Raw genomic sequence first — 19,522 nt, forward strand, 5'->3', positions numbered from 1 at the left:
CTTTATCCTTTTATACATTTACTACCAATTAAAAATACTTTTTCCTTCCATCGATATTTTTCTTCATCAACTTCACTTCTCTCTTTATGCTTGGTCATTTGTAAATTATATTCCAGATAGCCACCACCAACCAACGTTAGTGCCTTGCCATGTTTGTGAACCTACCGATCACCATGTATGACCTTAGAGGCCTTTAAAACAATCTTTTCTCAAGGAAGTGGACATTTTTCCATTTTTGTCCCTGTGGCTTCTAGTATTGGCCATGGTACCAGTTACTTGAGTCTTGTTCAAGTGGCTGGTAACACAGATTCAGGTATTTCTCTTTATGCTTCTCATTTTATCTTAGTGCTTTCTTTTTTTTTTTCTTCCAAAGATTTTATTTATTTTTAGAAAGAGGGGAAGGGAGATAGCAAGAAGGGGAGAGAAACATCAATATGTGGTTGCCTCTTGCATGCTCCCAATGGGGGACCGGGGCTGCAACCCAGGTATGTGCCCTGACTGGGAATCTAACGGGCTACCTTTCACTTTTGGGAACAATGCTCAACCACCTGAACTATGCTGTTTAGGGCTTGTCTTAGTACTTTCTAGATCAGTTTGATGTGTAGAGATGTTTAATATAAAGTTCTTAGACACTTTCAGAAAAGACATTAAAGACTTATGTTTTATTTTTTTCTCTTTGAAGGATGTGATACCTGGACTTAGTCCCCTGCTCTTCAGGAAGCTCAGTAATCCTGACATATTTTCATCCACTGGAAAAGCTAAACTTCAGCGACAACTTAGTCAGGATGACTGTAAGTTATGGAAAGGAAGCCTGGCCAGTTCATTGTCAGGTAAGTACCTAATTTTGTTTTTTTTTTAAATGTGGTACTGTGTTGTGAATATTTAAAGGTATACCAACTGAATTGGCATGTAAAAAATTAATTGATTTTAGAGAGACAGAGGAAGGGAGAGGGAGAGAGAAAGATCGATTTGTTGTACCACTTATTTATGCTTTCTTTGATTGATTCTTCTATGTACCCTGACCAGGGATTGAACCTGCAATGTTTTTGGTGTACGGGGCCATATTCCAACCAACTGAGCCACCGGGCCAGGGCTCTACTAAAGTCTTTACCCCCTAATTTAGCAGGTATATAGCAGTATATCTGTGAAACTAATAAGGGAACCTGATTTCACTCTCATCCCCTAAATATGTAAATTCCTGAAGAATTTTTATTTATTTATTGGTTTGCAACTCTATATTTCCGTGTTACACAGTAATAAAAATATATGTAGGTTAAACCATAGTAGCCCCATTCATCACTGCTCTCCTCATCCACTGGAACTTTCTTCACTGATCTTCTGACCGCTTTGCCCCTCACCGTTACCACTACTGTCTTCTTCACTGTCTTGACCACCTTCCTTAAGATTTTGAGCTTTCTCCGATAGCAACAGTTCTTCATTAAGTGAGAAAAGCTTATTGGCTCCTGGATTTTCTGGTTCTTAGATTAGGATCATCTGACGTCATATGTTAGCCAAATGGTAGCCTTGGGCCTTTTCTGCTTTCAGGAACCTGGGCTCTGGCTGAGAGATGGTAGAGTGGGCTAGAGTCATGTGAGAGGAGACTGAGGTTTGTGGCTCTGGGGAGACAGATGAAGGGACAGCTGCCGGATTCCTGTGCTGAGACCCTCTCCTTTGTCACGGACACCATATTCCTTCAAGGAATTTTTAGATGACTTGAAATTCTTATTCTGACTCTCATTGAATCCATAGTTCAGTAGGGCAAGCATTAAAGAGCTTTAACAGGATGTGATAAACCCTGTCATAGGGCAAGCCTAGGGGTGGGGATGTGTGATCCATTCAAGCTCTCCAGAGGAACAATTAAAAAAGCCTGAGACTCATGGATATAAGGCTCATCATGGGTGGTGTGTATGAGAGGAAGAATGAAGTGGATGGGGACTCCTTTTAAGGGTTAAAGATTATGTCTATACATGTTCTGTGTATGTTAAGAGCAAAAAGAATCCTCGAGCTGCAACAAGAGTGGCTAAGATGCTGATGGCCTGAAATAAGGTATTTGGTATTTGTAATAGTTGTAAAGACACTGGAAGTAAGAAGACAGACATTTCAGTTGTTCCTGAAGGATCTTAGTCTGAATGAGGTTGATGACTGGGGAAGACAAGTATATATTTATGAGAATTAGTTGGAAAGACTTGGGGGCACTATACATGAAAGCCCTAAACGAACCTCTAGCTTTGGAGAGACAGATTTATTGAACACCAGGATAGTTCCTGGACCCACCAAGTGTGTGACCTTGAGCAAATAACAGCATGTACCTTGTAGGGCGGTTGAGGGGATTAAGAGATATATAGAACAGATTCAGCAATTCTGGCACATGATCACTGTACAGTAAATGTTATCAGTAGTCTGTGTCGCCACCCGTCCTGCAATATATTTACATAAATATTCAGGTTATTTTCCTTTGTGTGAATTCCTAGGCACTGAGCCTCCTTTTAGTCACCCTTTGGGGCCTGTAGAATTTATTCCTCTGAGGTTTTGTTTTCCTGAGGAAAATTTGAGACATGATCCAAAATTTCAGTGCAAAAGCCCATTGACAGTAGTTTCTTTCGACTGTTACTTATCTTGGTGTCACGGAGGGCTGACTGTCACACAACTGAGGCCCTGTTGGAGGCAGCTTTCTTACTCAGGTGAAGGCGTCTGAAGACTTCATACACAGACTCTCCACCTGCCACTAGCTTTCTCTCTTCAGGAGGGCCAAGGATGCCCTACTTTCGAGTCATCCTGGCGCTGCCTCTGTCCAAAGTTTACAACTGGCTGGTTTGCGCGTGTCTGGAGCTTGGCCAGGGCTCTGACAACCTGGCAGATACCGTAGGAGAAAGGGAAAAGCCCTTAATTTTACTTCCTTCTTTTCCCTCCCTCCAAACCACTTATATATACGCCATTAAACTGAAACATGCATTTAAAAACTTATATAAATATACCCAAACTTTTTTATTTTAAAAATAAGAAATGGGATGATATGCTACTTATTTTCTGCTCTTTTCACTCAACAGGAGATATTGACATTTTTCTCCTGACTACATGTTGAGCGCTTCATTATTTTTACTGGGTTCAGTATTTCATTATGTGGAGATATTATCATTTCTTTAATTTGTAATGAACATTTGCCTTACTTCTAATATTATTATGGTGAGAATCACCAAGGTGAACATTCTGGTCTACTTTTTTTTTCTTTATACTATATTTCTACAAGTGGAAGGCTGGGTCCATATTCAAGTCAAAATTTTAATAAGTTTTGCTGAATTGATCTCTAAATAAGTTGTGTCACATTTTGTTTGCAGTAAAAGAGTATGTAGTAGAAAAAACAAACTAAAACCTCCTTTTGCTCATATCTTTATTATAGTAGGTATTTCCTTGACAAATAGGATTTTGCCAGGAAGAGGAAGGTTTCCAAGCGAACAGGATAATCAGAATAAAGCCACGTGAAAGTGCAGGGCATAATATCGAAGTTCAGTGAGTGAATGGGTATGGAACACTGGGAGGAGATGAGGCGAGTTAGATAACCTGGATTTATGGAGGATCCTTTTAGTATTTTAAAAGTTTGGCTTAATTCTTTAGAAGTTTTTAAGGAAGGGAGAGACATGGCCCCATTTGTTTTGGTTAGATCACTACCAGCAATGTGAAGAATGATGTGAAGGAAGGGATTGAACTGGGGCTTATATCTCAGTTAGAAAGTTGTTGCATTTCTAGATACTCAGCCTTTATTAGGTGACTTTCTTGTAGTCTTTCAGTGGGTTTAAGGTAGTCAGTCCTGGCTGAGTACACGGAGTCTTGTGAGAGCAGTATGGATTCAGTGTTTGTCTTCTGGAAACCTAAGGGCCAAACCTGCCTAGGAGAATCTGTCAGCTCCACTCACGTTGCATGGAGTTGGTGAGAAACTAAGCAGGATAGAAGAGACTGGAAAACTCCTAGCCTGCTAGGTTGGGTCTCAGGGTATGGGGTAGGGAGTAGCATGGTGGTGGATATTAAAGAGGATTTTTAAATAGTTCAGTTCAGTATTCCATTTGGACTTCTCACCACCATCAAGATGGTTGGAATTTTTTAAAGGGTTGCAGATTCTGAAGTGGATATTGAGGAACTATACTTGGTTTTAGATCAATATACTTTTACCCACTTGAGATTATTATATATTTTCATTAACTAATTAATACATAATTACAAGTATATTTTCTACACCTTGTGTTTGAAGGTAAGCAGCTGCTTCCCTTGTCCAGCAGTGTACATAGCAGTGTGGGACAGGTGACTTGGCAGTCTTCAGGAGAAGCATCAAACCTGGTTCGAATGAGGAATCAGTCCCTTGGACAGTCTGCGCCTTCTCTTACTGCTGGCTTGGTAAGTGTTAATAAAGATGGCCCCTTGCTTTACAAATAGATCCTTGATTGTCATTTGTCATTGCCACATCAATTATTTTCCTTTTTAGGATTTGGGTAGTTTACTTTCTCAAAGTGAAGAATAGAAAAAGAATGGAATTTGGATATATTCTGATTGTTCTCTTACATTGTCACTGATACTAATTATGTACTGAGAATTATAAAAAAGATTCAGTATGATGGTGACTTTGATGAATAAATTTCCTGGGAGAGAGTTTTCTTATAGAAATGATTCTAAATCTCATCAAGTCATGTTGCTTCTGTGCACAGCTCTGTGGTACACTGTTTAGTACCCGAGACAGAGAACACTTTATGTGCACATTGGGAATTTCAGCATATGCTGAAGGAAAGAACGAGCCTTTTCTCGGTCTCCGCTTTCTGTGATAGACAGGACCTAACCAGGGTTAAAGTGCTCACTCTTGGCAGGTGATTTTCTGCCTGTGATTGCAGTTTGTACCCTTTTACCCCCAGTGGCCCTGCCCCTTTACATACCACACTCATTGACTTTCTGCTAATCTCACACTTCTCTCTCTATCCATAGAACAGAGCACACTAGCATTTGTAGCATACAATAACAGAAACTTGTTCCCATTGAACTACAATCTAATCTACTCTGGGGGAGTATGAGTCTTCTGGGTTGGCATGTCTGGAGTAGAAAGCTTTGTTTACTTGTTCATTCTGGGAAGTTGGAATAGGGGAAGAAGTCTTCTTACAATAGGTAAAAAGTTAATTTTTGGACCAAAAGATTTCCTTATATGACCTGAAGTTTGTGAATCTTAGGCCACAGAGAGAATCAGGATCAGAAACTTCCCTCCTTCCCCACCTTTCTATTTTGGACATTTCAAACCTGCAGAAGAATGGAAAGAATGGTACAGTGAATACCCATAAAAGATTACTTACATTGACCAATTTGGTTGTAATTTTATATTATGCTTCTTTTTATCTTTGTGTACGTATATAATTTTTTTCCTGAAACAGTTCAAAGCAAGTCATAGACATTATGATGCCTCACCCTTAAGTATTTCTCCTAAGATCAAGGACAGTCTTCTAAATAAATACACTGTATGATCAGATCCAAGAAATTTAATTTCAATTTAACAATAATATTTAACATAGGGACCATATTCAGATTTCTCTACTTGTTCTTAACATATCTATTAAAGCCCATCTTTCCTCCCTCGCCTTTTAACCTCTGGAACTTAAAAAATATAGCGCCATGTACCTTCGTAGAGTTGTTTTACATAATAATTCTTTGTATTGCTGGAGGAATTCCACTGGCATGGGTATACCAGACTTTGTTAAGCCATTCACCAGCTGATGATTCTTTGGATTGTTTCTAATTGCTGCCTATTATGAAGAAAGCTGCTATCCCTGGCTGGTGTGGCTCAGTGGATTGAGCTTGGGCCTGTGAACCAAAGGGTCGCCGGTTTGATTCCCAGTAAGGGCACATGCCTGGGTTGTGGGCCAGGTCCCCAGTAGGGGACATGCGAGAGACAACCACACATTGATGTTTCCCACTCTTTCTCCTTCCCTTCCTCTCTCTATAAAAATAAATAAATAAATTCTTGAAAAAAGAAAAAAGAAAAGAAAGCTGCTATGAAAGTTTGCATGCTACTATTTGGACATATGCTTTCGTTTCTGCTGGGTTAACACCTCAGAATAAGATTGCTGGGATGTACGGTAAGTGTATGTTCATCTTTTTAAAAAACTGCCTAATTTTTCCGCAGTGGCATTTTTGCGTATTTACTAGCAATTGCTCTTCATCCTTGTCAGTACGAGGTGTTATCATTTTAATTTTAGCCATGTTAGTGGGTTTGGGAGTATCATAGAGAGGTTTTAATTTGCATATCCCTGGTGACTAAGGAGGTTGAATTGCTTTTTATGTGCTCATCATTCATACGTATTTTATGATTAAGTGTCTGTTCGTGTCTTTGGTCTGTTAAAAAATTTAGTTTGTCTTGTTATTGTTGAGTCTTAAGAGTTCTTGTATATTCTTGATGAAAGTTATGTATCAGATATATGCTTTCTAAATATTTTCTCTTTGTCCGTGGCTCACATTTTCTTACCAGTGTTTTCTCCAAAATTCAATACAGAAAAAATAGGTGAAAATACTTGTATTTTTCTATACTAACAATGAACAACTAGAAATTGAAATTTAAAAATATTACTATTTACAATAACCTAAAAATAAAAATAATTAAAGATCAATTTAAGAAATTATTTGCAAGACGAATACATTTTAAACTACAAAACATTACTGAAAGAAACTGAAGAAGATCTAACAAGACCAAAGTTGGAGGAATCACCCCACCTGATTTTATAACTTTCTGTAAAGGTGTAGTAATCAAGACAGTGGGGTACTGGTGTAAGAATGGACACATGGACTACCGGGACGGGATCGAAAGCTCAGAAATAGACAAATGTGCCAGGGTAATTCAATGGGAAAAAGATAGTTTTTTCAACAATGAACCTTGACCCTTACCTCATGCTATTTACAAAACTTAACTTGAAAGTGGATAATTGACCAAATTTAAGAGCTAAAGTCATAAAACATGTGGGAGAAAACAGAAAATTTTTATGATTTTGGATGAGGCAAAGGTTTCAAAGAACACAAAAAGAACAAGCCATAAGAAGAAAACAAAATTGACTTTATCAAAAAAAAAATTGAGGGGTAGGGACAAATAGAAGTGTGTCTACAAGGGATGGAATGGTGAGTGTCAAGCAACACTGTTAAAACTGTTAAAGAGGTATTAACAGGTTTTGTTGACTTTTTTTTTTATTAAAAAAATACCACTACCTTCTTTAGAGAGAGAAATGCAAAAGTCATGAAAGCTGATATTTGAAAAAACCCCTATGGACTTATCTATTAATTTCTACTTTTTCCACTTCCTACTCAAGAAAATATATTAGAATGAAGTGATGGTGAGTGCATTCTACTTTATAAAATAAGCAAATACTAGAGCTCAGGCCGTGGACCTCTGTTCCATATCCTTGTCCTGCCACTTAGTAACCATACAACCCTAGGGAAATCACTCAAACTTTGGAATCCTCCGTTTTCTCATCTGTAATCAAGATAATTACAGGGCATGTAAAATAACATAGTTCCAGAATTTGTTGTATGAACTAAATGGTAATCTTCTTTTGCCTGCCTTTAGGTACTTTACGTAGTAATAGTAGCAATTAACTTACAACATAGTTTATACTCATGAAAAACTGCTGGGTTAGATAAAAGAGAATAAAGAAAAAAGAATTCATTTTAGTTTTCTACATTAAGCAATAGATTGTTACACCTTTAATTGGAACTGGCACACAGGGAAAGAAACAGGTTTGGGAAAGGAAATTACCTATGAATTTTATTTTTATCATATTGATGACAGGTCATCTGCTGTAGATATCCTTTTAAAAATAATTTATTGAGGTGAAATTCAAGTAACGAAGTTAACTATTTTAAAATAAACAGTTCAGTGGCATTTAGTACATTTGCAATGCTGTACAACCACTGCTTTTATCTAATTATAGAACATTACATCACCCCAAAGTAAAACTCCCTACCAGTTTAGCCCTCTCTCCCTTCCCCTTTCCACCCAGCCTCCGGCAACCACCAATATGCATTCTGTCTCTGTTGATTTATCTGTTCTAGATATTTCATATAAGTGGAGTCATACAATATGTGACTTTTTGTGTCTGACTGACTTCTTGTTGCATAATGTTTGGATGGTCACCCACATTCAAGTGTGCATCAGTACAGTGCTTCATTACTTCTTGTGACCGAATAATGTCTCGTTGTATGTATGTATATAATGTAATTTGTTTTTCCATTAGTCTGTTGGTGGAAATCTGGGTTATTTACTACTTTTGGCTGCTGTGCACAGTGCTGCTTTGGCCATATGTGTGCATGTACATTTTTGAGTACCTGTTTTCAATTCGTTTGTGCATATACAAGGGCAGAATTGAGGGGTCACCTAGTAAGTCTATCTTTAAATTTTTAAGGAATTGCAAACTATTTTCCACAGTAGCTGTACCATTTTACATTCTCACCAGCAATCTACTAGTGTTTCAATTTCTCTACATACTTGCTAACACTTTTTATTTTCTATTTTTAAAAAATTATTGTTTTTTTATTATAGTATCCTGGTGAGTATGAAGTGGTATCATATGGTTTTGATTTGCTTTTCCCTAATGAATAATAATGTTGAGCATCTTTTTATTTTATTTATTTATTTTTAGAGAGAGGGGAAGGGAGGAAGAAAGAGAGGGAGAGAAGCATTGACATGAGAGAGAAACATCAGTTGGTTGCCTCTCACATGTGCTCTGCCTGGGGACTAAACCTGCAACCCTGGCATGCCCCGGACCAGGAATCACACTGGCAACCTTCAGTTTACGGGATGATACTCCCACCAACTAAGCCACGCCAGTCAGGGCGAGCATCTTTTTATATGCGCTTTTTTTTTTTTCCCCCTATTTAGATACCTTCTCCAAAGAAATGTTTACTGAAGTTCTTTGCCCTTTAAAAATTGTTGTTCGGGTCAAGATGGCAGTGTAGGTTAACGTGGTACTCACATCCTCCCACAATTAATCAGAATTGCAACTAACTACAGAACAACCGCCATTCAGAACCATCTGAGATCTAGTCAAACAGAAGTGCTACAACTAAGGATATAAAGAAGAAGCCACATCCATATTGGTAGGATGTGCAGAGATGTGGAATGGGCTGGTCCCACACTCACATGTGGTGGATAAAAATCAGGAGGGATATCTCGAATGTGGAGGTCCCCTCTGAGGAATGAGGGGTCCTAGCTGCACATTGAGCCCCCCAACCCAGAGTTCCACTTCCAGGAATAGAAGTGCCCATAACTCTGGCTATAAAAACTAGTGGGGATTGTGGCTGAGGCAAACAGAGAGTTTCTGGAATCCCAGGTGTTCCTCTTAAACGGCCCACACATGGATTTAATTGGACATACTTGCTCTGAGCTCCAGTACTGGCTTCAGGTCTATGGCTGGAGGGGCAGCTTTCTCCCAGACAGAAGTATTGGCAGAGGCCATTGTCCCTTTTTCTGAGCTCTACCCCACATAGCTGGCAGGCTGATGCCATATCTGAGTCTCCATCAACCTGGCTATCACTGTTCATCCAGCCCTGGTGATTCCCTAACACCCTACCCCACCCAACTTGTTGGCCCACCCAACCTGTTTCCAGTGGCTTTTACATAGGAACAGCCTGTCTGGCTCATGCTTAAGACTTAAATAAAATTCTTCAAAGGTGTAGATCTGGACTTGGTATACAACATATGTCTCAATAAGTGGCTCCAGGCCCAGCACTAGTGGCAACTGATCTTGATTCACAGCTTAGCCTCTCCAGGGCACTTTCAAGCCTAGCACAAGTAGCAGCCATCTTCAGATTGCTTCGCAAATCATGCTCTGTGGCCCCTTGTCGAACACAGGTGGCGGCTGACCTTGGCCTGCACTTCCAAGGAGGCCCCAGAGCTGGGGCACCAGGTGTACGGCCTCAGACCACATCGAAGCCACCCTCCCACCTCCACAAGTAACACACTCAAGGAATGAACTCAGCAAGTACCAGAGCCCCACTGAAGTAAGTCCTGTTCTATGGAGTGGGCCCCGGCACAGCTAATCCTCCACAGTAGCTGCAGCTTGTCCTTGCAGTTCATCAGCCGGGGGTAAATCTTTTCCACTGACATGCCAACAGCAATCAATGCTCAACTACAACAGGAGGGTGCACACAGCCCACATGGGGAGGGGTCATACCTGGAGTGCTCAGTTCAGGTGAACAGGGAGGCTTTCAAGACACCTACATAAAGCCACTCTACAAAGCGTGGGAGATGTAACAGCTCTATCTAGTACATGGAAACAAACACAAGGAAGCCGCCAAAGTGAGTAGACCAAAAAAAAAAAAAAATCACATGTCTTAAATGAAAGAGTAAAATAAAACCCCAGAAAAAGAGCTAAACAAAATGGAGATAAGCAATCTACTAGATGCAGAGTTCAAAACACTGGTTATGAGGATACTCAGTGAACTTAGGGGAGGAGTAGATGAACTTAGTGAGAACTTCAACAAAGAGATGGGAGACAAAAACAGAATTAGAAAACATGAAAACAAACCAGTCAGAAATGAAGAACACATGAATTAAAATGAAGAATTCATTTTAGGGATCAAATCAGAGATTTGGAAGATAAGGAAGCAGAGAACACCCAATCAGAATGGCAAATAGAAAAAAAAGAATTAAAAAAAAATGAGGACAGTGTAAGGAGTCTCTGGGACAACTTCAAGTGTACCAACATTTACATCATGGGGGTGCTGGAAGTACAAGAGAGAACAAGAAAATGAAAACCTGTTTGAAAAAATGATGACAGAAAACTTCTTAACCTGGTGAAGGAAATAGACATACAAGTCCAGGAAGCACAGAGAGTCCCAAACAAGGTGAAATCAAAGAGGCCCATACCAAGACACATCATAATTAAATGGCAAAGAAAGAATCTTAAAAGCAGCAAGAGAAAAGCAAGTAGTTACCTACCTGGGAGCTCCCAAAGACTGTCAGCTGATTTCTCAACAAAAACTTTGTAAGCCATAAAGGAGTGGCAAGAAATATTCAAAGTGATGAAAAGCGAGGACCTACAACCAAGATCACTCTACTGTGCAAAGGCATCATTTGGAATTGAAAGATGTATCAAGAGCTTCCCAAACAAGGAAAAGCTAATGGAGTTCCATGAAACTAGTATTACATGAATTGTTAAAGGGTCATCTTTAAGAAGAAGAGCACTTACCAGTGTGGCTCATTTGGTTGGAGTGTCGTCCCATACACCAAAATGTTGCAGGTTTGATTCCCAGTCAGGGCAAATGCCTAGGCTGCAGTTTCAGTCCCTGGTCAGTGACCCTGTGATTGTTGATGTTTCTCTTTCTCTCTCTCCCCCTTCCTATCTCTCTAAAAGCAATGAAAAATGTCCTTGAGTGAGGAAAAAAATGAAGGAAAAATAAAATAAAATACGACTAATATGCAATAAATACACATCTATCAACAATTTAAAAACAAACAAGCAAGCAAATCAGAAACAGATTCATAGATACAGAGAACATTTTAATGGTTGCCAGATGTGAGGGGGTTTGGGGGGCTGCGTGAAAAAGGTGAAGGGATTAAGACATACAAGTTAGTTGTTATGCAACAGTCACAGGGGTGTAAAGTACAGCGTAGGGAATATTGTCAGTAATATTCTAATAAGTATGTTTGGTGTCGGGTTGGGATAATCACCTAGAAAGTTATATAATATCCAATCACTGGGTTGTACACTTGAAACTAAGATAATATTGTATGTCAACTAATTGAAATATAAAAAATATTTAAAGTAAAACAAAAAATTATGTTTGTCTTTTTCTTATTGAATCGTAATAGTTTTTTATTTATACTGGATGCTAGACCCTTATCCAATATATGGTTTGCAAATACTTTCCTTCATTCTATATGTGTCTTTTCAATTTCAGTTATGTTCATTGATATATAAAGTTTTTGAGGAAGTCAAATTTATTCATTTTTTCTTTTGTTGCTTGTACTTTTTATCTCATATCTAAGAATTCCTTGCCAGATAAAAGTTCAGGAAGATTTACCCCTATGCATTTTACTTTGAGATTTATGGGTTTAGTTCTTGTATTTACTTCACTGATCCATTTTGAGTTAATTTTTGTATATGGTGAGAAGTAAGGGGTGGTCTAAATTCATTCTTTTGTATGTGGTGCCCATTTGTTAGATATTTTAAGAGTTAGAAATAGATATCTAGAGTAAAGGAGATCAGTTTTAGAACTAGATAGGGATTTGGATGCTGTGGATCATATAGGAAAGTGCAGGAAAAAAAAATGCAGGAACAGTTTATTTGTAAAAGGGCAAATAGTATAAGATAGTGAAGTATTTAACTTAGTAAGGATTTTAACTTGAGAATTGCTGTACGTTCACTGCCTATTAATTTGAGAATTGCTGTATGTTCCACTCTTCTGTTTTGAAAAAGGAACATGTTTCTAATGCCACCTAGTGTCTTTTCAAAGGTATGAGAATAATGTTTCAGAAGAGATTTTAAAATAAAAAGTTGGGAGAGTTTCAAGAGTTTGAACAGGATATTAGCAGCCTAGTTGCTTATTCTCAAGAGCATTTTTAAGAAGCAAAAGAACAGACTAATTATTTTGCCTGAGTAAGTCAGAATTGAATTTTATCTTAGATTGTTAAACATTTTTATTATATCTCCTGTAATACTTTGTAAAGAATTTAAGGTGTACTGCCTTAAAAGTAATGGCTTTCATGTTTTAAAAAGGCATTTACAATTTTTTTAAGGATAAATTTGTCGACTGATACTACTGAAAGACATCTTACTGAATTTATTGGGTTAGAATACATGACAAAGCTTATACAAGCTTTGCATAAAAGTTTCATTAACTGGTTAGAAGTTGTAACTGTAGGTTTTGTTCTCTTTTAAAAATTTTGCACAGAAAGTCTTTTAATTGGGCCATTAATGTCATGTATTGCTATGCATAGTTGTATTTAACAGTGTTGAGGAGTGATTGAAAAATACTGATATTGGGCCCTAGCTGGGTTGTTCAGTGGTTAGAGCCTTCTCCCAATAAGCTGAGGTTGTGGGTTCCATCCCTGGTCAAGACAATTACAAGAATCATCCAATGAATGCATAAGTAAGTGGAACAACAAATTGATGTCTCTCTTTCTCTTTCGCTCAAATATCAATAAATTTTTAAAAAGTACTGATATTAGAACATTCTGTTCTATAAACAGTTCAATTACTAGAGATATTTGAGTTGGGTTAGAGAACTAATATGTACTAGACCTTAACACCTAGGTTCTTTTTCATACATATATTCCTTTTTAAAAATATATATTTTATTGATTATGCTATTACAATTGTCCTATTTTTTTTCTCCCTTTTTTTCCCCTCTGCCCTGCATCCCCCCTCCCACCAGCATTCCCCTCTCCTTAGTGCATGTCCGTGGGTTGTACATATAAATTCTTTGGCTTCTCCAATTCCTATACTATTCTTAACCTCTGTCTATTTGGTACCTATCATTTATGCTTCTTATTCCCTGTACCTTTCCCCTCATTCTTCCTCCTCCCCCTCCCCACTGATAACCGTCTATGTGATCTCCATTACCGTGATTCTGTTCTTGTTCTAGTTGTTTGCTTAGTTTGTTTGTTTTTTTTCCTTTAGGTTCAGTTGTTGATAGTTGTGAATTTGTTATTTTATTGTTCATATTTTTTATCTTCTTTTTCTTAGGTAAGTCCCTTGAACATTTCATATAATAAGGGCTTGGTGATGATGAACTCCTTTAACATGACCTTATCTGGGAAGCACTTTATCTGCCCTTCCATTCTAAATGAAAGCTTTGCTGGATAGAGCAATCTTGGATGTAGGTCCTTGCCTTTCATGACTTGGAATACTTCTTTCCAGCCCCTTCTTGCCTGTAAGGTTTCTTTTGAGAAATAAGATGATCGTCTTATGGGAAGTCCTTTGTAGTTAACTGTGTCCTTTTCTCTTGCTGCTTCTAAGATTCTCTCCTTCTGTTTAATCTTGGCTAATGTAATTATGATGTGCCTTGGTGCATTCCTCCTTGGGTCCAACTTGTTTGGGACTCCCTGAGCTTCCTAGACTTCCTGTAAGTCTATTGCCTTTGCCAGATTGGGGAAGTTCTCCTTCATTATTTTTTCAAATAAGTATTCAGTTCCTTGCTCTTCTTCTTTTCCTCCTGGAACCCCTATGATTTTGATGTTGGAATGTTTGAAGTTGTCCCGGAGGTTCCTAAGCCGCTTCTCATTTTTTTGAATTTTTGTTTCTTCATTCCGTTCTAGTTGAATGTTTATTTCTTCCTTCTGCTCCAGATCATTGATTTGAGTCCTGATTTCCTTCCCTTCACTGTCCCTTCCCTTCCCTAGTCATTGCCAAATAGTCTTATTAACACCAAATTAACCTTTAGTGGCAAGTCAGTGAAATTGTTCCACTCATCCTTTCTGGGACAAGAAACTCTTCTATATCTGTTCTATTTAGAAATCTATGTGTTGTAGCAGAAACATGAGTTCAAGTTCCTACTGTACAATTTCTGAGCAGGCTATATCCCCTTTTGGGGTCCCAATTTAGCCAATTATAAAACAAGGTATTTCAGCTAAATTACCACATCATTAATAAATCAAATTTATTTGAAGGAGGATTCAGTGTGAATCATTAGGGTAATTTTTCTTATCAGTCCATGTGTTTAAACCCTTCTATTCCTGTATTCCGTATTTACTAACCTTCTAATTATTCCTCTCCTTTTATGTTAGATACTATCATCAAGCATGTCTTCCTACGCCTCCCAGCTCCTGCCGTTATCTTTACTGTCTTAATCTTCAGCAACCCGTGTGGGTCCTTGCAATAGCCACAGTCACTTGACCTCAGCAGCATCATTTCTAGCCACTTAAGCACCCACTTTAGGACCATACTCTGTGCTTTGCCATTCCTCTGAAATGTTCCTCCACCAAAATCATAATGTTGGATAACTTCCTCACTACAACTTGATAGATTTTTAGCTCCCTCATTAAATTATTCTTAAAATATACCAGTTCTTAGGCTTATTTTTTTTTAAATATATTTATTGATTATGCTATTACAGTTGTCCCATTTCCCCCCCACTCCACTCCATCCTGCCCACCCCCCTCCCTCCCACATTCCCCCCCCATAGTTCATGTCCATGGGTCATACTTATAAGTTCTTTGGCTTCTACATTTCCTACACTATTTTTACCCTCCCCCTGTCTATTTTCCACCTATCATCTATGCTACTTATTCTCTGTACCTTTACCCCCCTCTCCCCCTCCCACTCCCTTATTGACAACCCTCATGTTCTAGTTGTTTGCCTAGTTTGCTCTCGTTTTTGTTTTATGTGTGGTCGTTAATAACTGTGAGTTTGCTGTCATTTTTACTGTTCCTATTTTTGATCTTTTTCTTAGGTAACTCCCTTTAACATTTCATATAATAAGGGCTTGGTGATGATGAGCCTCTTCAACTTGACCTTATCTGAGAAGCACTTTATCCTCCCTTCCATTCTAAATGATAGCTTTGCTGGATACAGTAATCTTGGACGTAGGTCCTTGCGTTTAATCTTGGGTAATGTAATTATGATGTGTCTTGTTGTGTTCCTCCTTGGGTCCAGCTTCTTTGGGACTCTCTGAGCTTCCTGGACTTCCCGGAAGTCTATTTCCTTTGCCAGATCGGGGAAGTTCTCCATTATTTGTTCAAATAAGTTTTCAATTTTTTGTTCTTCCTCTTCTCCTTCTGGCACCCCTATAATTCGGATGTTGGAACGTTTCAAGGTGTCCTGGAGGTTCCTAAGCCTCTCCTCATTTTTCCAAGTTCTTGTTTCTTCATTCTTTTCTGGTTGAATGTTTGTTTCTTCCTTCTGGTCCATACCATTGATTTGAGTCCCAGTTTCCTTCTCATCACTATTGGTTCCCTGTACATTTTCCTTTGTTTCTCTTAGCATAGGCTTCATTTTTTCATCTGTTTTTCGAATAGATTCAACCAAGTCTGTGAGCATATTGATAACCAGTGCTTTGAACTGTGCATCCGATAGGTTGGCTATCTCTTCGTCTCTTAGTTGTATTTTTTCTGGAGCTTTGAAGTGTTCTGTCATTTGGGCCATTTTTTTTGTTTGTTTGTCTTGGCGCGTCTGTTACTTTAAGGGGCGGAGCCTTAGGTGTTCACTGGGGCGGGGTAATGCTGGTCGCTGCGCTGTGATGCTGTACGTGGGGGCGGGGCCGAGAGGGAGCAATGGCACCCGCTTCACTCTCCTCCGGATTTCAGTCTTTCACTCCGCTACCCACAATCAAACTGGGCCCCTCTGGTGCTGGTTCCCGAGTGGGTGGGCCTGTGCACACTCTAGGCCCCTGTGGGTCTCTCCAACAACCTCTCCTGTGAGGCTGGGAGTCTCTCCTGCCACCCCAACCCCCAGGGGCGCTTTCAATCAGAGGTTTGAGGCTTTATTTCCCCGAGCTGGAGCCCTGGGTTGCACAGCGGTTTGCTTCTCTACCCTCTGTTCGTCCGGTTTATCTGTGGGCGAATGTGGTGCCGCAATGTGCTATCCGCCACTCTGCCTGCCCCACTCTCTGCCACTCTGAGTCCGGCCCTCTGGGTTTATCTGTGCAAATGTGGGACCGCAGGGTCTGCTAGTGCTCGGACTGCCTGCGCCATTTGTCCCACACTCCGCCAGTCTCAGTCCCGCCACAGCCACGCGAGTCTTCTCCACCCCAGTGCCGTCTCCGCCCCTCCTACCAGTCTGGATGAATGATTATTTTCTGTTTCCTTGGTGTTGGTCCCCCTTGCTGTTCGATTCTCTGTCGGTTCTGGTTGTGCAAGGAGGCGCAGTGTGTCTACCTACGCCGCCATCTTGGTTCTCTCAGTTCTTAGGCTTATTAACACTTACATTTGATCCTTCTAATTTTTTCCTCTTTCAGTCTTTCCTCCCTTTTTAGATTAAATTCCGTGGTCTATGAACTGTTTAGTCAATATCACAAATCTTTCCCCCCATTAGTTGTCAGTCTGTTGGTAAATCTTTCTGGAGCCTTTCGCCTTTGTGTTAGTGTAGTCCCCTGAAGAAAGCCATGCATGAGGCAGGTTGGTGGCCCTATAAAATCATGATGAATAATGCCAGCTGGTCCTCAGGATTGCTTGCCAGTCCTCAAGACTGCTTGCCAATCCTACTGTTTCTTTGCTTAACTCATCTTGTTCTCTTCATTGTCTGTTTCAAATATTCTTTGATCTCAAATCTCCAATCTATTTTGCTCTCTGCAGATTTTCTTCTTTTTTTTTTTTATCCTCGCCTGAGGATATGTTTATTGATTTTAGAGAGTGGTGGGGGGAGCGAGAGAGAGAGAGAAAGAGAACCATTGATGTGAGAAAGAAACATTGATTGGTTGCTTCCCATATGCTCCTGAAACCTAGGTATGTGCCCTGACCGGGAATTGAACCCGAAACTTTTTGGTGTACGGGACACAGCTCCAACCAACTGAGCCAGCTGGTTGGTTGGAGCCAGGGCTGCTGATTGCCTTTTTGTTTCACAGAGAAAATTACTATAATTTGGAAACTTCTTTTGCTTCTTTACCACTGAAGTTACAGATACCATATTTTGATGTGTATAATGTGCACTATTTTGCCCACACTTTTAATAAGAATTAAAAAATAAGAATGCTCATTATACATGGGTATAATGATTACTTGCCATGGGCATAATAATTGTTATAGTAATCCCATGTATAATGTGCACGAAACTGTGGGTGTGCCTTATACATGGCAAAATATGGTATTTTGTTATCTGTACGTGCTTTTCTTGTTATAATGGAAGAATTATTTCTCCCCCTAGCTCTGAATCCCATCCATTTCTTTTCTAGAATACTTTTTTATGGGGAGAGATTTGGCTGTGAAGGAGAGAAAAGAGTTAAATGGAAGCTGGAAGAGTTGTGTATAGATTTGACATCTTTATTCCCTCATCTACTCATTCTGCAACCCACTGTTGCTATTACCCATCTACCCCTGAAATTGTTCTTACAAAGTGTGCTAGTAACTTCTGAGTCAGGAAATTCAAGAGTCTTTGGTGATGGGTCTGTTGGCAGCAGTTGTTACTGTTCAGCCCTCCTTGAACATTCTTTTCTTGGCTTCCTTTTTTTTTTTTTTTTTTTTAAGTTTTTATTTCTTTTTAGACAGAGGGGAAGGGAGAGAGAAAGAGAGGGAGAGAAACCTCAATGTGTGGTTGCCTCTCACATGCACTCCACTGGGCACCTGGCCCACAACCCAGGCATGTGCCCTTACTGGGAATTGAACTGGTGACCTTTTGGCTTGCAGCCCATGCTCAATCCACTGAGCCACACCAGCCAGGGCAAGAATAATTATGTTCTATTTGTATACCTCTTTGCTTTCACCTGGGAAGATTACAAGTTTACTTAGACAGTAGTGCCCCAGGTATATATGGGAGAGTCCAACCTTTTGCCTTACATACTGAAAGCTTATTTAAATGATGTTAAATTTCCTAGAGATTCCACTCTAATCTAGTATTTGGATAATTTAGTTTATGCTCTAGAAATTTACTAGATTTCCAAAAGAACACAATAAAATGTCAAAGGACAAGCTCTGATTCTGTGTACTCCAGATAAAATACTTTGGTTATCTGATACATAAGAATGGCTACTAACTCTGAAAGACTCAGAGGAATTATCTTTTCCTCTTCAAAAATAAGAAAGCAGTCTAGAAGATTCCTGGGTTTGACTGGCTATTGTCACAGTTGGATTCGAAATGTTTTTTAATGACCCAGCCACTCTAGCTCTTATTACAATCAAATTGACCCGACCACCTTCTCGTTTCTCAGAGTGGTTTACAAGATGCTCCTTGATAATGCTAATTCAATTTGGTTTACAGATGAACCTTTAAAAAGTAAACAGGAATGTTACCGAGCTGAATATGCAATAATATCCATGGTGGACATAACAAAGTTCTTATTTACTTGAATAAAATCTGTCCAACAAGCCTAATTAATTTTTCTAGGTCACACTTGTCAGTTGGCTAAAATTCAAATAGCCAGTATTTACACTGAATAGCTATGCCTTTGGTATACCTCCCATCTTTAGGATATTGTTAAAACAGCAAGGCTTCTTAATTTTCTCAGGGCAGCCCATAAAAAAATAAAAAATAGATTACAAAGTTATTAAATGTCATATAAAAATTAAAACAATTGGCAATTATCAAAATTCCAGAGCTTTCTAAAGCTGCCACCATGGAAGCAAAAGGAAAGTATTTAGCTGATGCTGCAGCTAGACAGACAGCTTTAAGCAGCCAAATTATCTAGACCTGAGAATGTCTGCTGCTCTCTATTAAGTCAGTAGCAATTCTTTTATAGTTCCAGTAGACAGCTGTAGAAAAAAAGGGGATATGGCGACAAAAGGGGGAAACTGTCCCAGACAAGCAAATATGGCTTGGACCCAATCAGAAACCAATCTTACCTATAGGAGCTTAATTACCTATACTATACTTTAACATATACGTGAGCTAAAATTAGAGTCCTAAAAGATGATTTTATGC

At 39.1% G+C, this 19,522-nt stretch overlaps 1 protein-coding gene across 5 annotated transcripts in view; it reads left to right on the top strand.

Moving 5' to 3' along the window:
* The window catches only part of MAST2 (microtubule associated serine/threonine kinase 2), a 158,895-nt gene that overhangs the window by 17,086 nt on the left and 122,287 nt on the right, over positions 1–19,522 (top strand). For all 5 annotated transcript variants that reach the window (XM_053920345.1, XM_053920348.1, XM_053920347.1 and 2 more), the window contains exons 2-3: positions 683–830; positions 4,244–4,386. In XM_053920345.1, coding sequence (XP_053776320.1) covers positions 683–830; positions 4,244–4,386 — 291 coding nt within the window. The remainder of the gene's footprint in view (positions 1–682; positions 831–4,243; positions 4,387–19,522) is intronic.

Source organism: Desmodus rotundus, chromosome 3 (genome assembly GCF_022682495.2).
Source record: "Desmodus rotundus isolate HL8 chromosome 3, HLdesRot8A.1, whole genome shotgun sequence".
NCBI lineage: Eukaryota > Metazoa > Chordata > Mammalia > Chiroptera > Phyllostomidae > Desmodus > Desmodus rotundus.